Source organism: Lissotriton helveticus, chromosome 7 (genome assembly GCF_964261635.1).
Source record: "Lissotriton helveticus chromosome 7, aLisHel1.1, whole genome shotgun sequence".
Taxonomy (NCBI): domain Eukaryota; kingdom Metazoa; phylum Chordata; class Amphibia; order Caudata; family Salamandridae; genus Lissotriton; species Lissotriton helveticus.
This window is the reverse complement of record NC_136068.1, coordinates 514,760,194-514,784,920: the sequence shown is the minus strand read 5'-3', so window position 1 is coordinate 514,784,920 and position 24,727 is coordinate 514,760,194. Positions and strand designations below refer to the sequence as shown.

The 24,727-nt window shown below is 45.4% G+C and overlaps 1 protein-coding gene across 1 annotated transcript in view; it reads right to left on the bottom strand.

Moving 5' to 3' along the window:
• LOC144766850 (polyserase-2-like) overlaps nucleotides 1-24,727 on the bottom strand; it is a 1,745,029-nt gene that overhangs the window by 139,616 nt on the left and 1,580,686 nt on the right. The window contains exon 15 of the mRNA XM_078650565.1: nucleotides 5,113-5,270. Within this exon, the coding sequence (XP_078506691.1) occupies nucleotides 5,113-5,270 (158 nt within the window). The remainder of the gene's footprint in view (nucleotides 1-5,112; nucleotides 5,271-24,727) is intronic.

Below are 24,727 nucleotides of genomic sequence, written 5' to 3'. Positions count from 1 at the left end.
ATCTGACGTGGGAATTGCAAGCCTGGCGCTGCTTATCGCTGATGTTTTTATCGCTGTTGGGCCCATCGTAACTTTTTCACATTCGGATTTCCTTTTTTTGTCCCGGTAATTTTAATGTGGACATTAGGCGCGTTATTGGGAGATAATCGCCTGTTGCCGGCATGTTGAGAATACGCCGTTAACACGGTGTTGGTTTCCCACGATAGACGACGTTATGTAAAATTGTGTTAACCTAGGTTGGCGATAATTATCGCCCATTCTTGAGAATATCGCTCTTAGTCTCTCTTGGGGTCAAGCCAATAACGTTTCTCCTGTTCTTTTGAGGGATGAGGGGAGAGAAAAAATCTGGCAGAGTGATCAATTGTTCTATGTGAATTGACGATACCACTTTAGGTAGAAAGGTGGCGCAGGCCTCAGGACCAGTTTTCTGGAAATAAGGTTCTTTTCACACGCAGAATGGACAGTGCCTACAACTCAATAAAGTAAGACACAGAAGTTTTCACAATGAGGAACACCGCCTTAATATTCAAGAGCTGCAAGGAACGATTGTGCATATACCAAAATGGCATGCACCCGAGGAACCAGAACTAAATGAATGTCCCACTGAAACATTCTGAAAAGTTTCAATGGGAACATATGTGTTAGTCCTTTCAGGAAACGCTTCATGAGTGATTTAAAAAGGAAAGTTGATCTGCCAAAAATAAAATAAAAAAAAGATGAAAGGGTCAAAACGCAACCTTTAACTGTTCCCAGTGCCAAGCCTTGCAGGGCCTAAGATAAAACAAACAACACATTGGAAAATTTTGCCTGTAGAGGATCAAGATTGCGGGCCCTATCCCAGGCCACAAACCTCTCAGTGTACAGAACAGATGGACTTAGTTGAAGGATGTCTGGCAGCAAGGATAATATCCATGAATGCAATGGCAAATCAAACTGCTCAGGTGCTGCAGTTCAATATCCATGCCTATATTTATGTAAAAATATCATCTATATTTATAAATTGGTGTCACGGTTTCTTTTAAGTCGTGTCACTTACTTGTTGTCAATGCTGGTACTCCAAAATTTTTAACACATGTTTCCCTGAGCATGCCTGACTGCTCCGTGCCACACTACCAGGACCGATCTAAGGCTGCTCTGGTTGAATCTGAGGTCCATCTCTGTGTATTGTGTTAGTATAACACAATAAGGCCTCCCAGCCGTAACATATAATACTTCCATCTTGTAACAGTGGGACTTTGATTCACTGATGGAAAACCCCAGAAATGTCAAAGCAGTGACTATCACCTTGAGGTGGCCTGTGAATGACTGTGGCAAACTTGCCTTTGTGCAGCCATTGTGCCCATCTCCCCCGTACCCCTAGTCCCTGGTAGTTGCTCACCCTGTTGCTGTTGGGTCAGGTCATGTTGAGCAGTGTCGGATCCCCCAGCTCCTGCCACCGTCTCCCCACTGATGACTGTGGACACCATTTCCTCCATCTCATCCAGCTCATGCTGTGGCGCTGGACTCCCACCTTCTGTCTGCATTGCGGCTTTCCGGTTGTTAGCGAGTTTCAGCTTGGTTTTGCGCTTCACATGATTCCAGCACTTTTTGCAGTCATTCACATCCCTTCTATTCACTCCGACGGCATTCACCTTGGCCAAGATGGACTGCCATATTGCATTTTTAGTTGCCAATGACGCAGTGAAGGTGATGAACAGTTGTTGGTGGTGTTCTATCACCTCCGTAATCAGGATCTTGTTTTTCTGCGGACTGAATTGTGGGTTCCTCTTCGTCTTCTCCTTGCCCTTCTCCTTCCCCGAGGTCCCTGGCTGGTCCTCCGGGGGGGTTTGTGGGGTTCTGGTTGGCCTCTGTAGTTTCTCCAGCTTCCTCCTTGGTGCTTCTCAGTAGTTTTTTCTTGTTGCAGCTTTTATGGTAATTTTTCGCGCCTGACGTGTGAAGTGCAAGCCTGGCGCTGCTTATTGCTGATGTTTTTATCGCTGTTGAGCCTATCACAACTTTTTTCACATTCGGGTTTCCTTTTTCATCAGTGTCTCGGTAATTTTAATGCGGACATTAGGCGCGTTATCGGGAGACTATCGCCTGTTGCCGGCGTGTTGAGAATACGCTGTTAACACGGCGTTGGTTTCCAGCGATAGACGACTTTATGTAAAATTGTGTTAACCTAGGTTGGCGATAATTATCTTGATACTATCCCCCTTAGTCTCTCTTGGGGTCAAGCCAATAAAGTTTCTCCTGTTCTTTTGAGGGATGAGGGGAGAGAAAAAATCTGGCAGAGTGATCAATTGTTCTATGTGAATTGGCGATATCACTTTAGGTAGAAAGGTGGCGCAGGCCTCAGCACCAGTGTTCTGGAAATAAGGTTTTTCACACGCAGAATGGATGGTGCCTACAGCTCAATAAAGTAAGATACAGAAGTTTTCACAATGAGGAACACCGCCTTAATATTCAAGAGCCGCAAGGAACAATTGTTCATATACCAAAATGGCATGCACCTGTGGCACCAGAACTAAATGAATGTCCCACTGAGACATTCTGAAAAGTTTCAGGGGAACATATGTGTTAGTCCTTTCAGGAAACACTTCATGAGTGATTTGAAAAGGAAAGTTGATCCGCCAAAAAAGTAAACCTGGCTGTTAATGCCAGATGCTGAGGCCTTTCCACAGATATGGACCTTGTTCTTACCATCATGCCAGTCACAAGTTTCCTTCTGTTTTCCAACCGACACCAGTTTTCTCATAAGGGCAAAGCATATCACAAAAGATCCCCATTATAAGTGGAGTTCCTGCCCCTCCCCCCACCCCCCAGGGATCCTTAATGTCTTCTATTATCTTCAATCTTTACATGGGGCCAAATAGTGATCTACTCTACTCACAGATAACAGCATTTAGATTTACCACATCTTTACTTGAAAGTCTCCTCTGCTTCAGACATCTAGGCCAAGATTTACAAAAAAACATGCAAAGCGGAACAGTGTCATATCTACTAAGATATGGCGATGTTCTGCTCTCTCTCCCTGTGCTGGCGCACTTTTGGCTACCATGCACCAATGCAGACATCCTTGTATTATAGGTTTCTGCGCTATGATACACAGAGATTTAGTTCAGGAACACATCCCTTCCAGTACACAAACTATGTGTTAAGGCATTTCCCACCTTGTATGTGTGCTGTAGAATGTAGCCCTTATGCAAAGAGGTCAAAACAAGGATAATCTCCTCATTATGCCTGCCTCCAGGATGAAAAGAATTTTGGTGCAAATTCCTGTCTACAATTTATTGCAGATATTGATTTGTATCACATCTCATAGGTGGTAGCAGGGTAGCGCCTGGCGCCACTCATGAAACACCTCCTTGGCATAAAGCTATGCAAAGCAGCACACTGTGCAGCCTTGCATTACGTTTGGTTACAGTCCAATGCACATTGCAAATTTAGTTAGATTGTAAATACTACTGCAACACTTTGCATCAGGTTTGCAGTTAATACATAACAAAAACCCATCTCAAAGTGTTTGTAAATCTGGGCCTCAATGCTTCAAACACTGATTGCACATTATCCAGACCTGAATGTCCAGCGCACAGATGAAGCTCAAACCCGCCAAGACAGAAAACCTGTAATTTGCCAAGAACAATAAATAAGATTCACTACAAACCTGCCTCAATGACATGCACCTTGACAGCTTAGAACCCCAACATTCACTGAATGCCAAGTCACTTAGAGTCACCCTGGACACCAACCTCACCTTCAAGGAAAACACAAAAAACAAAGACGGCCTGGTATCAGCTCTCCCGTCTAAAGAAAGTCAGACTGTTTTTTCTAGAAATTGACTTTAGAACTGCAGTTCAAGACTTGGGGCCAGATGTAGGTAGGATTGATTTACCACTTCTTAAATACCAAATTTTACCGATTCGGTTTTTAAGAAGTGGTAAATATGAAGGGGGGAGATGTAGGTATTTCCAGATGTGGAAATACCGAATCGTTAAGATTCGGTATTTATCGAATCTGGAAATACCGAATCGGTATTTCCTATTGATTCCTATGGGCTGTGAAGCCCATAGGAATCAATGGGCAATACCGATTCTGTAATTACAGAATCGGTAAATACCGATTTTAGCAAGGGTGCAGGGGGTGTCACTTTGACACCCTCTGGCACCCCAAAAATAGGCATGTGCGCCATGTGGCACACAGACATGCCCTAAGGGCATGTCTGTCTGTCACATGGCTAGGTGTGCATGCACACATGTGCATGCACACCTGAATTCGGTATTTTAACACCCAATTGGATTGTGTGTTAAAATACCGAATTTGTAGGGCCTTTGGGACTCTGAAGAGTCCCACCTACATATGGATTTACAGAATCGGTATATTTACCGATTCGGTAAAATACCGAAGTGGTAAATTTACCGAATCGGTAAAATACCGAAGTGGTAAATTTACCGAATCGGTAAATATACCGATTCTGTAAATTCTGAACCACCTACATCTCAAAAGCCAAATACCGGTCGGTAACGGCCGAATTCGGCCGTTACCGACCGGTATTTGGCTACCTACATCTGGCCCCTTGTACTCTCAATTCTGGATAGTCATAATTTCCTTTTCCGTGGCCTCCCACAGTCCAGACTAGCACACCTTAGGGGCACCCTACACACTACAGCATGTCTCATCACATCACACCCTTCCTGATCGGACTCCATTGGCTCCCTTGCCTGCCCACACCATTTTCAAAACCAGCTGCATCATTTACAAACCTGTCACCAACAGCACCCTCGCTTATCTTGCCAACAAGTTCACAATCTCAGGACACCATCAGGCTACAAATTAAGAAGTGTACAAAAGAAAAGAAACAAGAGAGAAGGCTCTCCTCTTACTTTTTGACTTTATGCTTGTCTTTAACCATGTACAGAGCGTCGCTGCCTTTTGGCTAGGTTAGAGCTACAGAAATACCATATACATATATAGATACAGCAACCACCAATGTTTAAGTAGAAATATTAGCAACAGGTACAGCATCATTAATTCATTATTCAACTAAATAATTCAAGAACAATCAAACTACATCAGTTTACAAAACGTTGTCATAATTATCATTCAATCCTGTGCTTCAATACTCAGATGTACCTGACACACTGCATTTCCTCCTTTCTGGTCACCGCCACATAAGATCGTCTTCTGAGCATCCTCTGGAGAGCTTGATATGCCGAAAAGACAATTGCACCTCTTCCTTCCAATCAGTTGGAGCTCCACGCTCTGCAAAATCCAATTATATCGAGGTCTCGCTGGTAGGAAAGGACAGACACAACGAACAGAGAGACCCATTATCAAAAGGATGTGGCACAAACAAGGATTAGCCTCCCACCGCGCACCTCTCCTGGACCACAATTCACTAAACTACATGCACATTATTTGCATAGGGCGAATCTAGATGCAAAACAACAGAGCATGGACTTTTCCAATATCACAAACTCAGGTGCAGTGGATCAATACCCCTCTTTGTAAGCACATATCATAGATTGTTCTCTCTCTGTTAGGCACATTGCCCCATTTTAGAGGATCTATAAGTCTGATAGGTTATTTAAAATTGATCGCAGGTGAGTGTGTCAGCCTGGTTGCCCATTACGTTGATCTCTTGATGCATGTGGAGGTATTGTATATAAGACACTGATACCAATGTCTGAGGTATCCTGTTAAAGACACTCTCCTCCATGGATACACATCTATTCTTTAAAGGAGGATATAAGGGCTCATACTCAAATGCTTAGCAGATATAAGGTCAAGTCTACTATTTACCACTCGCAAAATACTGGTTGCAATTTGCAACCAGTATTTTTGGGACCAGTAAATAGTTTTTAGAAATGACCTATGTAAAAGATCAGTTTGGAAAATTCAGACTAAGAGTGGATCGCAATCTGACCTACCTCAATAATATTCTTGAAGTAGGTCACAAATTGTGACTCACTCTGATTGGATGCCATCAGAGGAATGGTGGCCTGTTGGTGACAGCAGACCACCATGTCTGTGATTGCCTTTCAATAGCGTATTTTTTTTCTTTTATAATGCAGCCTGTTGTCCTTTAATTAAATGGGGCTCTGTTTTAAAAGAAAAGTGTATTTTGTTGTCTGTTTGAGAGTTAGCAGTGCTCCTATGAACCCCTGCCAATCCCCCAACAAACGTTTTATTACATTCACAAAGGAGAAGGGGCTCCATGGGGACCCTTCCCTTTTGCAAATGGGGTACCAACCCAATTTGTGGGTCGGTTACTTTTCAATAGTTTACAACTGATATTTCTGTCATAAACCATTCATACATATGGGTAGGAATTGCTCTTCCCTTGACACTTCCAAATAGCAAATTCTCATACATTTCTAAAACGACTTTAGGATTCTGAAAACGTTATTGACTGCTAAAATGGGTTTACAGCCAGATGTATGAACACTGAATTCGCTAAATGTGGTGGCAATTTGTGTACCGACTTTTAGCAAATCCAATGGTATTTTCCAAAGCAACCTATCTACTAATAGGTCTGATCACTAAATACCAAATCGTAGTGGGTCGTAATTTGACATGCCTCATGCATATTAATGAGGTAAGTCGCAAACTGTGACCGACTCCAATTCACCGGCATTGCATGGATGATGGCCTGTTGGGGTCAGGAGACTACTATGTGTGTGATTGCTTTAAATAAAGCAATCATTTTTTGTTTTAATACTGCACGCTTTTCATTTAGGAGTGTACAAAAAGTAAACGTTTTACAAACTTTTAAAAAGTTTATACTGTCAACTCCTAAAAATGCCATTGTCAACATTCCTACAGGGGAAGAGGTCCTTCGGGGACTTCTTCCTGTTTTCAAATGGAATACATTTGGTTGACCCTCGTGTTAATTTGCGAAAATTTAAAAAAAAAGCAAAACAATGCATTTTTTAAACTTGCATGTTACAGACACACATGTCCTTAGGACATGTGTGTGTGAAACATGCACTTTAAAATACATTTCAGGGGTGCAGGGGGGGTCCTTTGGACCCCCCTCTGCACCCTTGCAATGCATCAACAAATTGCGAGTGCAAAAAAAAAAAAAATGCAAAACGGCATTGATTCCTATGGGCCATAGGAATCAATGTAATGCCATTCCTTAATTGCGATTCGCAATTAAGGAATCGCAATTTCCGAAAATTAAGAAATCCTAAAAACTTTTAGGATTTCTTGATGCATAGGATTTTGCATTTCCTAAATAGCGATTCCTTAATTTTCGCTATTTAGGAAATGCTAAATCCTAGATTGATGCATGTGGCCGTAAGTGATTTCCTAACATGCAAATGAGGAAACGCTCTCTGAAGATTGCGCTTGAGCTACGTTTGCTAGGTCTCTCAGTAGTATGGAAGGGGCGGCACAAGTGTGTGCAGTCCCTTCTGTAGTTCCATAGTGCCCAGGGGGGCACAAAAAGCAGGTGCACATGCCCGTTGAACCTCCGGGGCACTATCTGTCATAGGGCCCCTGGTCCATTACAGACACATATTTTATAAATTGGTTGCAAATAGCTGCACCGCATTAATGCAGTAAAATATTTACTGCTGCATTTCATTACAAAAATGTGTCCTGGAGACAGCATCAAATGTCCCAGTGGTGTTTCTTTGCTCCTCTTTCGGACCTTAAACATGTATATGATTACAGTCAAATCAAGCTAATAAAATATGTGGTGTTTCACTGGGCCCCTTACCACGGCCGGACTGGGAATAGCAACCAGCCCTGGCAGAATGCTGCTAGACTGGACTCAAGAGCGGGGTGGGGGGGGAGGGTTGCTAGTGAGAACCATCACTCTCGCTCTTGGTACAGGGGGCCGATATTGCAGCACTGCTGCAAAGCCGGCCTCCACAGGGCACAAAATTAACCCGCACCCCTCCACCCCTCTAGCCCACCGAGAAATAGCCCGCTGTGCCATTCCAGTCCTGCCCCTTACCACCACCTGTCACCAAAGGAATAATATAAAAAAAATCACTCCCAGTGTGGAGTATCCTGCGGCCATTGTGAGAAAGGTCTTGGGTTGAGGGGCACATTACAGTTCGGTCTCTTTACGATACACCACTCGTTCTCATGGTGCCAGTGACAGCTCTCTGTAGGTATAATAACAATTGAAGGCTTTTGACATTTTCTGCCGTGTAAAAGAGCTTCTAGCAGTGCACACTCTATATTTTCTATTCTCACAGCAACCATGCCTGCAGGGTCGCGCGCTTTTCTGGTATCAGCCATGCCTTGCTGAACAGCAATCACATTAGAAAAAGAAATCTAGAGGGCACTAGAAAGTTTGTGAATGTCAGCCAAGGGTTATCTTTCATGTGCATATTGCAGTATCCATAACAAATAAGCGTAATGAAGCCTACACCAGGTTGCCGCGTTGCGTGCTGCTTGCTTGGTACAATATGGGGTGGGTATTAGACGTATTCTAGACCAGCATTTAGTTTCTAGCCCATATTTGGTGCTATCAGGGACACGCATGTGAGCACGCAAATAGGGGGATCATTCAGCGACCTCACACTGGCCCAACCATGGGAAGAGGATGTGGGTAGAGGATGTGGTCTCACGGCTAGACTGCTGACCTTGGAGCTGGGAAACCAAGGTTCAAGCCTCGGGGTTGACTCCACATCCTGTGATTCTTGACAAATCACAAAGGGGCATATTTACAAGCCCTTGCGATGCTGTTGCGTCACTTTTGTGACGCCGCGGCAACGTAAACACTGCGCCACTATGCAGCATATTTGCAAAGTGACGCATCTAGTGAGATTCGTCACGTTGTAAAGCCCTGCGCTACATTATACATGAATCGGGTATAATGTATGCAGAATGAGCGTTGCGTCGCAAGGAACCCCCGTAAAAGTGACGCAGTGAAACCTGCAAGATTTCACTGAATCACTTTTATGTCCCTGCTGCATCAAATTCTTAAGCCTGCTTGAAGCAGGCATAAGGAGTGACGCAGCATATTAGCTACAGAGCACCCCTGAGCAGTGCCTGAGTTGCGTTGTGCTTGCGACACAACTCCAGCACTGCGTCACCCTTAGGCCGACAGATGTGACACACATCTGTCTATACTTGCGTAACGGTGCGTCACATTGTAAATGCATCCATGATGGCGCAAGGGTTTTTTTGAGTCACGCAAAATAACTGGCGCATCCCTGCTAATATGCAGGGCTGTGCCAGTTATTGTAAATCTGCCCCTTAATCTCCCCGTGCCTATCCAAAAAATGAATATGTCTTTGTGTAACGTAATTGGTGCTCATTTAAATCGCTCCAATACCTTAGGGTCGAGTTCACGCTATATAAATCTGCAAAAAAAGAAAAACGAACCTTTAAGAACACAGTAAACAACTGGCATTAGGAGAACGCCTTTGTACAACCATCTATCAGGATTAGAAATACCTTACGGAGATGGCATCGTCTAGCTATTGATAACAGCAATAATAAGGTGCCTCTTCGGGCATTTATGGAGTTATGGACTAAGCTCTCCTCTATCCAATGTATTAGCTTAGCCTCATGTTAGGTATTTTGCAAAACTAATTCCATTAGCTAAATGGCTTGCAGTCCACACTTATTTCGGTAGCCAGAGATGTTGTTGCCATAACTCCAATGCTCAACAAACTGTGTGGAGAGCCTTTTTCCAACAAATGGTGGAATGCTTTCAAAACAGATCTCATACCTCTCGGTCTTTTCCTCCCTGCCCCCCGCCCCCCCAATGCCTGGCCACGTGTCAATATACTGCTTTGTCTAAGTACACTTCTAATCGTTCCAAACAGAGGTCCACACAGAAATGCTAATGAAATGCCAGGTAGTGGGACAGTCCACCTGCCTTGGGGTTGGGGGAAGGGAGAGAAGTCTTCTAATGCATAGGTGTGAACAGACAGTACATGTCCACCTCCACTGAGCAGGAGCCATAATACCATTGGATGCAAAACACAACACCTTCTCATCGCCAGCAATATGCTACAGCACTTCAAAATATGCCAATCCTGCTAAAGGGACCAAGCACCGCTAGTTAAAGATTCAGCAGCTCTTACTATTATATGGGATTCCTATAAGGCCTTTTTAAGAGGATTATTAATTTCCCAATCTGCTTTACATAATAAAAAAACAAGAGAAGAAGTTGAGAAAATAGAAGCCAAAATTGCCCAAAAATCTCTGAGAGTAGAACAAGTACCAACTGATCTGGCCACTCAGCAACAACTCTCCCTGGCTAAAAATGAGTTAATAGACTTCTTAGAAGTAATAAATAAGAAAAAATGGGAGGCAAGCAGACTTGCCCATCACGATTACGGGGAGGGGTGCGAAAAATTTCTGCCATGGAAACTAAAATCGGACCTGGTCAGAAACACAGTGAGGAGCCTGAAGTGTCCCATTACTAAGAGAGTTCTAGATAAAGACATGGACATTGAAGATGCATTTGTAAATTTCTTCTCAGACTTATACTCTGAAGACTTAAACCCCTCGCCAGATATGTTGGAGATTTTCTTTCAGGATATCCAACTTCCCATTATATCCATATCAGACTGGGAAAAACTGAGTGACCAGATCACGTTAGAAGAAGTAATACAAACAATTAAACCTCTAAAAAAGGGAAAAGCCTCAGTCCCGGATGCCATTTTAAACGAAATTTATATTGCTCTGAAAGACGAGCTGGCACCGTTTTTATGCCAACTTTTTAACTCCTTGTTTCAGGAAGCACAGGAAATACCACCATTGTGGAATGAGGCAATCATTACATTAATTCTGAAGCCAAACAAAAACCCGGAAAACTGCGAATCCTATAGGCCTATCTCATTGTTAAATAGTGATCATAAAATTTACACCCAAATCATTACAAGAAGACTGGAAAAAATTGCAGGCCTAATGATTCATCCTGATCAAAAGGGCTTTGTAAAAGGGAGGCAACTAAGAGAATTAACACAAGACCTAATAGGGGCAATAGATCTGGCAACCACCCACCAGATGCCACTGGCAGTATTAACCTTCAACGCTGCCAAGGCCTTTGATAGGGTCAGTTGGCCTTTTTTAATGGAAGTACTTAACTGCTTCAATCTGGGAGGAAGCTTTGTGGAAGCAGTCAAAGCTCTCTATAAGGTACCCTCGGCAAGGATACTTGTCAATGGGAGTTTAACAAAGCAATTTAAAATCCTCCGGGGGACCAGAGAGGCGCTAGGGGGCGCACAGCGGGATGGCCACTTAGACGAGCGGCTTCGCCGGGCAGGTGAAACTTTTGCGCATATAATGGACTAAACAGATCGCTGCAGGGCACAAATCACATCTTTGATGATGGGAAGGTATGCTGCGTGCCGGGGGCGTTGAGCGGAGGAGTTGCAGACCGGCAGACCGGCTGACCCCTGAGCGGACTGGGGGACCGCGGCGGACGAGCGGCCACAACATGGCGACAAGCGTCTCGCCCAGATCTGACAGCAGCGCGAAGTCCTACTAATGTCGGAGCACGGCACGAAACGCGAGCCTAGCGGACCATCTGTAGCAGATCAAAGGTACGCGCGGTTACTCACCGGAGCCCCCGGTTATTAATTCATGCGGAGAAGTTATCAGAATCTTGATGAGGGGGACCTCCGGGACTCAAAATGGCGGCGCCCGTTATGCCAGGCTGCTGGTAACGGACCATACACACACACCCCCATGTCCGCCTGGCGATGTGAAAGTACTCTCGACCCAACGCTCAACCAGTGCACCTTAAACATGTGCAAGATGCATGCTTGTTGGTCCTAGGTCCTCCGTGTCCTCTCACCTGCGTTCTGCACTATCCTGCATTGCACCCTGCAGTGGAGCGTCAACATGGCGGCGCCCGCGCACCGAGACTGCAGACTTATGGCTCTCTCGGCAATTGCACCAATACCATGTAAGCTCCGTGCTGTGGGTCCTGTACGCTCCTAGTTAATAACTTATAATTGGAGCTGATCACTGCAGATCCCTACGATCAAGTGCTCCCTTGTAGGGGACAATTCATACATTCCGTTCCCCTCTGACACCAAATCTGCCAGAATCTAGACACGTCAAAACCGAAGTTCAGTGCGGGAGAAAGGGTCGCGATATGGCAGACTTCTCAAGATGGCACTACAGCAACGGTCACACTTCCAGTCTGACCGAGGTGGTGAATAGCTGTGCAGGCACTCGTCATTAGCCCAACAGCGCGATTATACAGAGGGGGTCCCTTTGGCATACACATCCAACCGCGAGGTCGCCACTCTGGTGGACTAAGTTCTGCGACGGCGAACTCGGACCTCTCGACTTCAGCTCATTGAGACCACGTGCAAATTAGGTGCTACGTTCAAGAGTACTGGAAACGTGTAAAACTACTACTGTGTCACGGCTACTGTCCTTGGGGTGTGAAACACCCACTCCGTTGTTGACAATGGGTACGCCAGATAGACAACAGCCAAAGATCACCTTTGAAGCGCGTAAACCGCCAAAGGGCCAGAGTGGGCCTACAGAGGAAGACCTGGAGACGGAATTGGCGGAAGGTAGCAATCTGGAGGGCATTCTTAAAGCCATACAAGTAAATTTGCAAGATATCAATGGCAAACTAGACCATCTAACGGGGCGAATGGATAGCATGGCTGCCAAACTAGACAAACAGGGTGAGAGACTTGGCACAGCTGAACCCCGAATCTCTAACGTGGAGGATGAGTCTAAATCTACAACAACCAAATGCGCAGGGATGGAGAAGGTCCTGGACGTTATCAAGGCGAAGGCGGAGGAGTTAGAGGGACGCTCGCGTAGGAATAACATACGCATACCCGGCCTGCCACCAACACTGGACGTATGGAGATTTACATCAAGCAACTATGTAAGGACGTCTTTGGAGAGACCGCACTATCCCCCATCTTTATCATTGAAAGAGCACATCGATCTTTGGTTCCATGACCACCACCGGGAGCGGCACCACGGCCGATAGTGGCTCGTGTTCTAAATTACAGGGATCGCGATAACATTCTGAGACTATCACGTGAAAAAGGGGAAATTCATCACCAAGGGAATAAACTGGAATTTTACCCAGACTATACAGTTGCAGTGCAGCAGGCAAGGCGTGAGTTCAACGGTGCAAAGGCTCAACTGCGCGAATTACGCATACCCTATGCCATGCTGTACCCAGCGCGTCTGAAAATCACATGGGAGGACAAACCGGTGTTCCTCGCTACCCCCAAAGCAGCTTTGGATTTCATCAATAAAATTGCAAATAAAGGTAAAAGGGGGGAGCGTAAGGACAGGCAACCAGACTCAGATTGAAGGTAAGAGCTTGTAGCGCGAAATGCACTAACACTGAGCGCACTGGCGGCTCTGGGGAACTACACTATTTCCAGCTCGAACTGTTTAACGGCTTCTAGCAAGCGCATCAGACGATAACTCAAAGAGACATAGCATAGACTTTACTTGCTGTAATGATGTTTTGCTGGGCCACAGACTGGGAGAAGTTGTACATCCCCTACTGTCTTTATCGGGTGTCACGTCATGCTGGTGTTGGTGGCAGACCTGGGTGGGATGGGACCGAGCACGGTAAATAGCGGCAGGGACATGCCCCATGCCATCACGCTCTAAGGCTACAATCCTGGACTTTAATGTATGGCTAACGTTCTATCGATCATACCTTTCACAACTACTTCAGCTTGTTCCATATGTGATTTGTTCATTAATTATCAATCTGCCCCATCCTTTAGCTAGGATGGTGTAGTGTGCTCTCGGCGGACCTCTAAATGGGCGGTCCCCAAACAGTTATGTTCTTAGTTGATGTTCTGAGGGGGACATGGCTTCGGCAAATTTGGGATGCTGGAGTGGGTGGGTTCGGGGCTAGTTGGGGTTTAAGTTTTATGGACCTGCCAGAACACTTAAGATGCATTGCTGACCTCCATGTTGTGCTGCATATACAAGAGTCAAAGTCTACGACAACGATGTCACACCACACTATGTTAAGAGTAGCTACGTCGAACTGTAGCCAACTGTATATTGTGATTGGGAACAGGTACGTCAAGTAAAGACCGTTTAAACCTTTTAACGTGGAATGTGCGGGGATTTACTAATCCCAAGAAAATTAGACAAATATTCGCTAGTCTAGATAGGAATCAAGTAGATATAGTGCTGTTGCAGGAAACACGCATTGCTCCACACTCATGCAGGAACATCAGGGCGAGATGGGCGGAATCTAAACACTCTGCTGATTACTCCTCCTACTCAAGAGGCGTTATGACATTAGTCAGGAAGGGTGTCAACTACAAAATTGTTCGTACTATCATAGACGCACAAGGTAGATATGTGATTGTATCAGGTATGCTGCGAGGACAATGTATAACCTTGGTAAATGTGAATGGGCCAAATGTTGACTCCCCTGAGTTTTTTCATGAAATATGGTCTCATCTGCTTGAATTCTCTGATACGAATATCGTCTGGGGGGTGATTTCAATATAGCACTAAATACTGCTCTAGATCGCTCTTCGACTTCCTCTGAACCGCATAGAAGGACGAGGGAGGAAGTATGTGATATCATGGAGGAATTATCCCTTAAGGATATCTGGAGGGTTAAATATCCAACTGTACCTGGTGCGACGCACGTTAACATGGCACACGGAAGTTGGTCCAGGATAGATTTTTGGTTAGGATCGGACAACGCTGTCTTATGGACCACAACGATGAAAACGCTTCCCAGAACTCTATCCAACCACAACCCGATTCTCTTAACTCTGCAGGTACCACATTACACACGTCCTCCTTTCAGCTGGAGATTTCATGCAAAAGCCCTCTTAGATCCGTTATACGCGGATGCCATATCTACTGCTATCGAAGAGTTCTTCCAATTAAATGTTAACACAGTTGACGACCCTGGTACACTTTGGGAGGCGTTCAAAGTCACGCTACGAGGTGTGTGCATGAGCACAACGACAGGGATTCTGAGGGTTATCAGGGCTCAAATCACCAGGCTTGAAAACCGAATGAAGGAGCTGGAAACGGAATATGAACGTACTAGCAATGTTGCACTTCTGGGTGAGATTAGGCAGCTTTACACTGAACACCAGACATATGCGGCAGATGAACTAAAATACATAACCAAAAGGCCAATCGCCAGGCAGTTTGGAGAAGGTGGGAGGCCAGGTAGGGTACTGGCATGGAAAATATGTGAAGGGAGAAGGCCTCAAACCATAATACAAGTGAGGGATGAGGAAGGTACACTACACACGCGACCTGAGGGAATATTACGCAGTTTTGTGCCTAACTATACAACTCTATACACGTCCCAACAAACAGCACCTCCACAGGAAACTTTTCGATACCTGCACGACATCGCAATTGCGTGGTTATCCGATCGCCAAAGGGAATATTTATCACAACCTATAACAGTGGAGGAAGTGACTGAGATCATCCACACTCTCCCTAATGGCAAAGCACCAGGACCCGACGGGTACACTTGCGAATTCTACAAAATGTATGTAGACCTGTTAGCCCCTCATCTAGTGGCTATGTACGGAGCCGCATTCGATCAAGCAACACTACCCCCTTCATTGCGCGAAGCCGTGCTGATCACCCTCCTGAAACCCGGCAAAAACCCGGAACTTTGCGAGTCATACAGGCCTTTATCCTTACTTAATGTGGATTCAAAGATACTGGCCAAGCTCCTGGCGGTTTGCTTGCAACCGCTGATGACGAACTTGATCCTGCCCGACCAGGCAGGGTTCATACCAACGAGAGCTACTTGACACATCACGAGAACCTTTTTTGCACTATCTCACTATCTCGATCCCCACACCAAAGATGCAGCGGTAATGCTTGATGCCGCCAAAGCCTTTGACTCCATTGAATGGTCCTACCTACAAACGATATTGCACCGTATGGGCTTTCCTATACGTTTCATAACTTGGATAATGCTACTGTACACAAATCCGGTGGCTGTATATCAGAACCCTTTACCATAGCAAGGGGCACTAGACAGGGCTGCCCATTATCCCCATTGTTGTTTGCCCTTGCCCTTGAACCACTGGCCTGCATCGTTCGACAGACACACAATCACTCAGCACTCCACTTCCCCGGACGGCCGTTACACATATCACTATATGCAGACGATATGCTTTTATATGTTCGCGACCCGGACCAAACCCTAAGCCCCCTATTGAGAGAATATGTCAAATTTGGACGACACTCTGGACTGCAAATTAATTGGGACAAATCCTTAATTATTCCTCTTACTGATACCATGACACCTCATGTCCCAGATTTTTCCCTAGATTGGCAAACTGACCCCACTTGGTATTTAGGAATTTGGTACAGCCGCAACCCCGAGGAGGTTATTCGTACCAATTATGGCAGAGTGCTCTCTGAGCTGGAGGAGAAAGTCAGTAGATGGATACAGCTCCTGAGGTTCGGTGTGAATCGGAACGAGGTTTTGGGTCTGTTCGCATATGGATGAGTCTGGTATCTACGAACCGTAAATGACGAGATTAGTACATGTACGTGTTTTCAATACACTACTTGGAAGGGTTCGTCTTATTTCCGTTTTTTCATCTGAACCTTCGGGTTCCATTTTAGATATAGCATCCATTTTGTTTCTTGCCCTCACGTAGCCAGCGAACGGACAATGTCCGCTTGATGACCCTGGGATTCCCAAGCTCTTGCCGAAGATGCATATTCCTTTGAAGGTGCCTTTATGACTAGGGAAGTGACACGTCAAAAGCAGATGGCTCCGCTCGCGGCTCATCTTGCCCTGCCGGTCTATTGTTTCAGCCTTGCCCACATTAGGCCCGAATCCTTTGATCCTGTGATCACGCTTCCGATATTGCCCCCACACTTCTTTCAATCTGTTGTCTGTCCTTGTTTTCCTGCACCTGTTTCTGTCCCTTCTCTTAGATCGTTTACGACTAAAATGAAATGTGCCTAATGGTGGGATAGTGTGCTTTTACAGTTGGGAACCGACATGTTTCTGTAATTATGTTCCGGGCTTCTGAAAACATGAATGCGATCCTTTTGAAGTTTACTGTGGGAACTGAGTTGTAACCTTTTTGTTCGCTACGTTGTGCAAAGGCTAAGATGTGTATAAAAGGAGCGATCCACTTTTGCAATTTGAAGCAGACTCTCTGAACATACACTATGTTGTACTTCTAGCGATTTCTGTGTCCCTGCAGTAAATAAACGCTGATCTTTGACGCCGAAGGAAGTGTCCCGTGTCTCTGTAATTTGTACGCCGGAACAGGTATCTCCACGAAGGTTTCAGGTGTTGTCCCCTGGTACCGCTGGGCCTTAAAATAGCTCAGTCCTTCAGTTGGCGCCCAAACGTCGGGGCCGACATCATGTGGTACCGGTCCAAAGCCTGACGATCGTGAGGAACTTCGTGTGAAATCTCCGAGGGAAGGTGCACCCCGCTTCATCGATCCTGTTGTCGAAATAAGTGGTCCGAAGATTTTTCCCGCGAAGATTCCCGCTTCCCGACGGCGGCGACGGACTGATGCCCTGACTGTTGACCTGTTTTGGCGCCTGGCGTAGTCCTTTGTACAGCGAGACGATAGACGGGCCTTCCTGGTGACGCCATCGGTCTTTCAGTTAAGTATTTGTGGGTCGCTCCCCGTTCTTAGGTCAGCTCTTTGGTTCCTTTTTGGAACATTTGTTTCAAAATTGAAAACTTGGCATTTGCTTGATATTTGCTTAGTACTTTGAAACTTGGTTGTTGTTGTTGAAACTCGGTTGATTGCATGGTTCCATTGCATTTTTGGTCCCTAAATTGAGGGTCTCGTATTTCTGCGAGGATATCGTAATTTGATAACCCTTGAAGTTTGAAATTCGGTTAGTGTGCATGATGCCTGGCCGTAGTATCTTGTTTGGTTTCCTTAGATGTTGCAACACGGATTCCCGGTTGGAGGACTCGTGTCCGATACCTCCAGTCGGAACTCCGATTTATGAGCTCTATAGTAAACATGGAGTGGGCCCCATTATATATAATGCATTTTGGATTCGTTATACGAGAAAAGATGGTGTCCTTAGTTGGCCACCCCATGGTAGCTTTGAAACTGAGATGCTAGATAATCTCGAAGCAAAATTTTTAAAAAGAAAGCTAGGCCAACAATGTTTGATTCCTTTAGGTTATGGCGCAAAGAGGCCAGACAGAAAGAAATCAAGCTGGCTAAGAAAAATAAGACAGAAAGTGTCCTTTCGATAATGCAGGGTGCAGAACAGCATCAGCGAGAAACGGCAGAGAAGGAAAGGGAAGTTTCTATCAGACAGCATAGCATGGCGGTGGATAGATGTTATCCGGTCTTGCCGTCGAGTTCTGATAAGAAGGAAGAAGAATCGAAAGAGGATCCCTTGTTATCTTATTTACTGAAGTTACCACCTCCTTATGCACAGGGTGCTATAGCCCCTATAGTTCCTCCTGTTCTTCCGCCTGTTGTTCCAGTGGCTACTGGTCTGCCTATAGTTGGCCCTGTTCCTCCAAATCCCCTTGTTCTCCAAGTGGGCCCTCCTCCTTTACCACCTCTTGCTCCTGTTCTTCCTACTACTCCTCTGCCCGTAGTCTCTCAGTCTACTGCTACTACTACTCCTGTTATCTTGGCTACTTCCACTGCTCCTACGTTTACTCCTAATGTTGTTGCTCCTGTTCTTCTTTCCTCTTCTCCTTCTGTTCTTAAACGTATACCTCATTCTATTGCTAATTTCTATTCTCCACTTTTCGGATCGTTATTTGAATCCGATGCCTCTGAAATCTCTCAGAGACGTAGTCAAATGCCTGGTGTAAGGGAAGGTGAGGTGTTAGAATCTATGGTGCGTAGGTGGATTAGACATCCTGCTAAGTACACTTCACGCATAGTTTTCGATACGTTCTTTCAGTTTAATGAGCCCACACAGATTCGTGTTCAAAGAGATGTGCAAATCATTGAGAGAAGAGTGGGATAATGATGAGTTAGATATCGTACCGTCTGATATGAATGAGCTTCAGAGTCAGTTTTCAAATGGTATGATTGTAGGTAGTGATGTACGGCGTGCATTAGAGCGTTTGTTAGCTTTTAGATCCACAGTGCCTTCAAGAGTGTTGTTTGACGACGACTCCGGTGACTTGAAACTGAAATCCGGTCAGTATCCTATGTGAGAGGTCCCCCCAGTGTGGAGGCCAGGTGATGCTACTGTCGTTCCTCCAGTTTTGCCACACTTCCAGAGAGTTTGGATACACCTCCCATGGAAGCGATCAGAAGTCTTGCAGGTGAAACAGTCTTTGCCTGACCCACGGAAGAATCCGGCGGGTTATTACAAGGAGTTATCCCAATTGGTAGATGCTTCCATTATGAACATTGCTGATATCGACATGTTGTTTGGTAATGTAGTACCGCAACCGGTTTGGGCGAAGATTCGTAATGAGAATCATACAGTTGAGGTAGGTGGTCCTTAGTTGGCCACCCCATGGTAGCTTTGAAACTGAGATTTTAGATAATCTCGAAGCAAAATTTTTAAAAAGAAAGCTAGGCCAACAATGTTTGATTCCTTTAGGTTATGGCGCAAAGAGGCCAGACAGAAAGAAATCAAGCTGGCTAAGAAAAATAAGACAGAAAGTGTCCTTTCGATAATGCAGGGTGCAGAACAGCATCAGCGAGAAACGGCAGAGAAGGAAAGGGAAGTTTCTATCAGACAGCATAGCATGGTGGTGGATAGATGTTATCCGGTCTTGCCGTCGAGTTCTGATAAGAAGGAAGAAGAATCGAAAGAGGATCCCTTGTTATCTTATTTACTGAAGTTACCACCTCCTTATGCACAGGGTGCTATAGCCCCTATAGTTCCTCCTGTTCTTCCGCCTGTTGTTCCAGTGGCTACTGGTCTGCCTATAGTTGGCCCTGTTCCTCCAAATCCCCTTGTTCTCCAAGTGGGCCCTCCTCCTTTACCACCTCTTGCTCCTGTTCTTCCTACTACTCCTCTGCCCGTAGTCTCTCAGTCTACTGCTACTACTACTCCTGTTATCTTGGCTACTTCCACTGCTCCTACGTTTACTCCTAATGTTGTTGCTCCTGTTCTTCTTTCCTCTTCTCCTTCTGTTCTTAAACGTATACCTCATTCTATTGCTAATTTCTATTCTCCACTTTTCGGATCGTTATTTGAATCCGATGCCTCTGAAATCTCTCAGAGACGTAGTCAAATGCCTGGTGTAAGGGAAGGTGAGGTGTTAGAATCTATGGTGCGTAGGTGGATTAGACATCCTGCTAAGTACACTTCACGCATAGTTTTTGATACGTTCTTTCAGAGATTCGTGTTCAAAGAGATGTGCAAATCATTGAGAGAAGAGTGGGATAATGATGAGTTAGATATCGTACCGTCTGATATGAATGAGCTTCAGAGTCAGTTTTCAAATGGTATGATTGTAGGTAGTGATGTACGGCGTGCATTAGAGCGTTTGTTAGCTTTTAGATCCACAGTGCCTTCAAGAGTGTTGTTTGACGACGACTCCGGTGACTTGAAACTGAAATCCGGTCAGTATCCTATGCGAGAGGTCCCCCCAGTGTGGAGGCCAGGTGATGCTACTGTCGTTCCTCCAGTTTTGCCACACTTCCAGAGAGTTTGGATACACCTCCCATGGAAGCGATCAGAAGTCTTGCAGGTGAAACAGTCTTTGCCTGACCCACGGAAGAATCCGGCGGGTTATTACAAGGAGTTATCCCAATTGGTAGATGCTTCCATTAGGAACATTGCTGATATCGACATGTTGTTTGGTAATGTAGTACCGCAACCGGTTTGGGCGAAGATTCGTAATGAGAATCATACAGTTGAGGTAGGTGGTGATTGGGCTGCAATTGTAACGGCCGATGGACAGCAAGATGGTGGGTCCAAGCCTGATCAGTTAATTACGGATTTACCGAAGAGAATCATTGCGCTCATGAAAACACTCATGCCAGCAATGAAGGTGAATTGGGACAAATTGTCTGCTTGCAAACAAAAGAAAGACGAGAGTGTCTCCGATTTCTTTACTAGGTTTGAGGAGGCATTTATTGATCATAGTGGTCAGGATATGAGCACTGAGGGAGGTCAGCGATTGTTCGTCGATAAGTTCGTGTTCAATCTGTTGCCTGAGCTATGCAACAAATTGAAAAACTCTGAAAGTGCTTGGGCTGTTTCCACCACAGCTCAGATATTAGCAACGGCTCAATATTATGAGAATAGGGAAAAAGAGGAGAATGATCGTGCAGAAAAGAAAACGAAGGAGCTAAAAACTAAGGTCTTATTGCAGCAAGCGCATCCTCCGCGCTCGAATCAGAGTGACTCGCAACCGCAGCATGTGCAGTATCAACCACAGGGGCAGTATTCTAGGATGCAGCCGCGCTCTGAACACTCAGCATCCAGACCTATGCTTGGGAATAATCAGTGTGCATATTGTAAGGGTGAGGGCCATTATAAGTTTAATTGTCCTGTTTTACGTGACCGAACGAATGGTGTCTCGGTTCGAGGAGGTCGTGGTGGTTATCAGCAGGTCTCTCGAGGTAGAGGTCGTGGCATCTCACAAAATCAAAATGAGCGTTCTGCTCCTCCATCGAACACGAACAATTGTTTTGACCAGCGGAATGCGTTGTCTGGTAGAGCTGCACAGTATCATGTGGATGGCTATTATGTTGAGCATGAGATTGGTGCAGACAACGATTGCTAGGACAGCCATAGACAAAGAGAGGGAGTAGTATCAGTTCCGGTTGATCAGAGAGGACCTTACGTCGCAGTTACCACATCGGGCGTAGTTGAGCCTTTTCTGTTGGACACTGGTGCAGCAAAAAGTTCCATCATGCATTCGAAACTCCCTGGCGCACCTTTGTCTGGCTTAACGAATGTTTCTGTTGGATTCTCTGGCGCCCCGGTTAGCAATCCAGTTTCTAGCCCTTTGTCCATTACGATCGGGACACGTGAGCTAGAGGCTCCTTTGATTTTGACTACTGGTTGTGGTGAGAATCTCTTGGGTCTGGATTTGTTAAAACGGTTATATGCGACTCTGTATTGCTCTCCTACGGGAGTGGAGCTTACATTAGGTCAGAAAGTGATCTCTCCTATGTATTTGTCAACTGATAAGCTCCCACCGGAATTGAGTTCCCTTCCTGAGTTTTTATGGGCAACAGGTCCCAATGATGTGGGCCTACTGGAAATACCACCTTATGTAGTCCAGTTAAAATCAAATGTGAGATTACCACGTATTCCCCAGTATCGTATCTCTCTTGATGGTGAGCGAGCGCTATTAGTATGTCTCCCGTATGGAAGAATGATGGGATTACTAAGTGTGCTGAGAGAGTGGTCAGGAATTGTATGGTATGTCTGATGCATAATCCTGGCAAGGGCACCCCCACTCCACCTGGTCATTTCGCTCCTCCTACATGCCCCTTCGAAGTTATCCAGTTGGACTTCATCCATATGGAGAGATGCAATAATTTAAAATATGTACTAGTTGTGGTTTGTGCGTTCTCCAGATGGATTGAGGCATACCCTCTTAAGGATAATACTGCCCTGTCCACAGCAAAAGTTCTACTTAAAGAATATTTCCCCAGATTCGGAATGCCACGGATTGTATGGTCGGATAATGGTAGTGAGTTTGTGGGAAAGGTGATGAAGAGTGTGTGTGCGGGTTTGGGTATTCGCCAAAAATTTCATAGTGCTAACCATCCTCAATCGGCGGGTTTGGTAGAAGGGTACAATGGTATTCTGAAACTGAAACTTGCCAAAATCCAAGCAACGAGTGGGTTATCATGGCCTGATGCATTGCTTCTAGCTCTCCTGTCGACCAGGGCGACTGTGCACTCTCGAGTAGGGCTTAGCCCATATGAGATTGTGTTCGGCCGTCCTGCGAACGTTTGGGGAGTTCCGAGGCCTAAGGAATTTAGCAGAATTGAATATCCTATGTTGATTGATTATCTTTACGATCTGACTGCTAAATTGAGTTTGATTCATCAACAGGTTTTCGAAGCTCTACCGGCACAAACAGAAGGACCTGGACATCGGCTCCAACCCGGCAACTGGGTGCTGATTCGTAATTTCGGGAGAAAACGAAATCTCGAGCCCAGGTTTGTGGGACCCTACCAAGTCTTGTTGGCAACAAGGACTGCAGTTCGGTTGGACGGCAGGAAACATTGGGTGCACGCCACCCACACGAAGAGAGTGCCGTTTCCATTGCCAGCAAATAATTGGATAAGAAAAGGGTTTGCCCCGACTGAAACTGATACAATCCCGAAGTTTGTGCTGTTTAGCGATGCTCAACCTGTAGAGATAGACCCAGCTCAGTCAGATACGTTTGTAGAATCATCTGGTACTGTACCTTTGTCTTCAGCATTGGAGAATTCAAGCTCTGAACTGTTACCTGAACAATCGAACTTTGCCTTGCCACCTGAACCATTGTTTGAAGAACAAACTCGACCTGGAAAATGTCGATATTTCCTTCGATCGCGTGATTAAGGACAAATAACGTGTATTCCTTTTCTGCGTAGCTAGGAGACTTATATGAAATTGGATTCTTAATTGACTAAACCTACCATCTGGGTTGGCTGTAGGGCCGTAACGTGTACCTACTTCTGTTTGGCAGGTCTCTGACACTAGGTCGGTTTCTTTTGTCGGTTTCTGGGAACTCCTGGGAATTGACAATCGCTACTCAGAATTAGGTGCGTCAAGAGCGTTACGGACGGTCCTTAGAGGATGGAGTTCTCTAAGCTGTCAGAAATGGAAATGATATTGGCGCAAAGATCTAAGTTGCATAAGATTTTACAAACAAAGTGTTTTTTGTTTCAGATTTTCATGTTGTTCCTAACCGTGTCTATGTTATTGGTGGGTGGAGTGTATTTTGGGATTCAGTTACTGTTGCCTTCTACTTCACCTACTTCCCCCTCTCATGATCTGAATTCTGTTCTCGTTCCCACTATCTCTTCACATTCTTTTCATCCTCTGTCCCAACATGAACAGGTCAGACGAGCGGAATTTATGAACAATTCCTTTATCCAACTTTTGCATCAGCATCAGTTAGTGATGAACACTACCAACTGTTGGGTGTGTGGGTTAATGCCACATACCATGGATAAGGGTGTTCCGTATTTAGTTCTTCCCTACAGTTCCCAGGGGTCAGCTCGGGCATTCCAAACCATGTTCCGTAGTGCACTAGATTCCTACCCCCGTCGGGAGCCACGTTCCACAGACCTTGGTTCTGGCCCGTACCACAAATCTTTGACGATAGCGATTGCTGATCTGGATAGAGATATTTTTGATACATCGCTTATTCCAGAGGAGGAGGTGCGAGCCTACAAGGGTCTGAGTGAGGCCGAGTATAGTATTTCAGTAGGTGATAGACAGCTTAAGAGCTCGTCTCCAATATGGATTGTACCCCACCTTGGTCATTTTTGTCTGCAAGGTCTTGGTCGAAATCCGAGAGCTCAGCTTGGGAAGAGTGCTTGTACCTAGACGTACGTTTTACCGATGCTCTCTTCCCCTGTATTTCTGACTGCCAAGGGTACCTATTTTGTGTGCTATGATCACGCTTATACGTGGTTGCCCCGTGACTTCTCGGGTACATGTTATATCGCGAATCTTTTGCCACCGACTTTCACAGTTGCCTCAGACTATCACAAAACTAGAGTTGTGAGAGGCGTTATTAGTAAAGAGGATACTGCCGGTCAAGAAGCAGGAGACTTCTTCAAGGGTTTCCTACCATTTTGGGGACCTGTGATTAATAGCAGGAACCTGAGACAGTTGACTCGTGTGGTGGAATCAACTGCTAACATAACTGCAAGTGCTC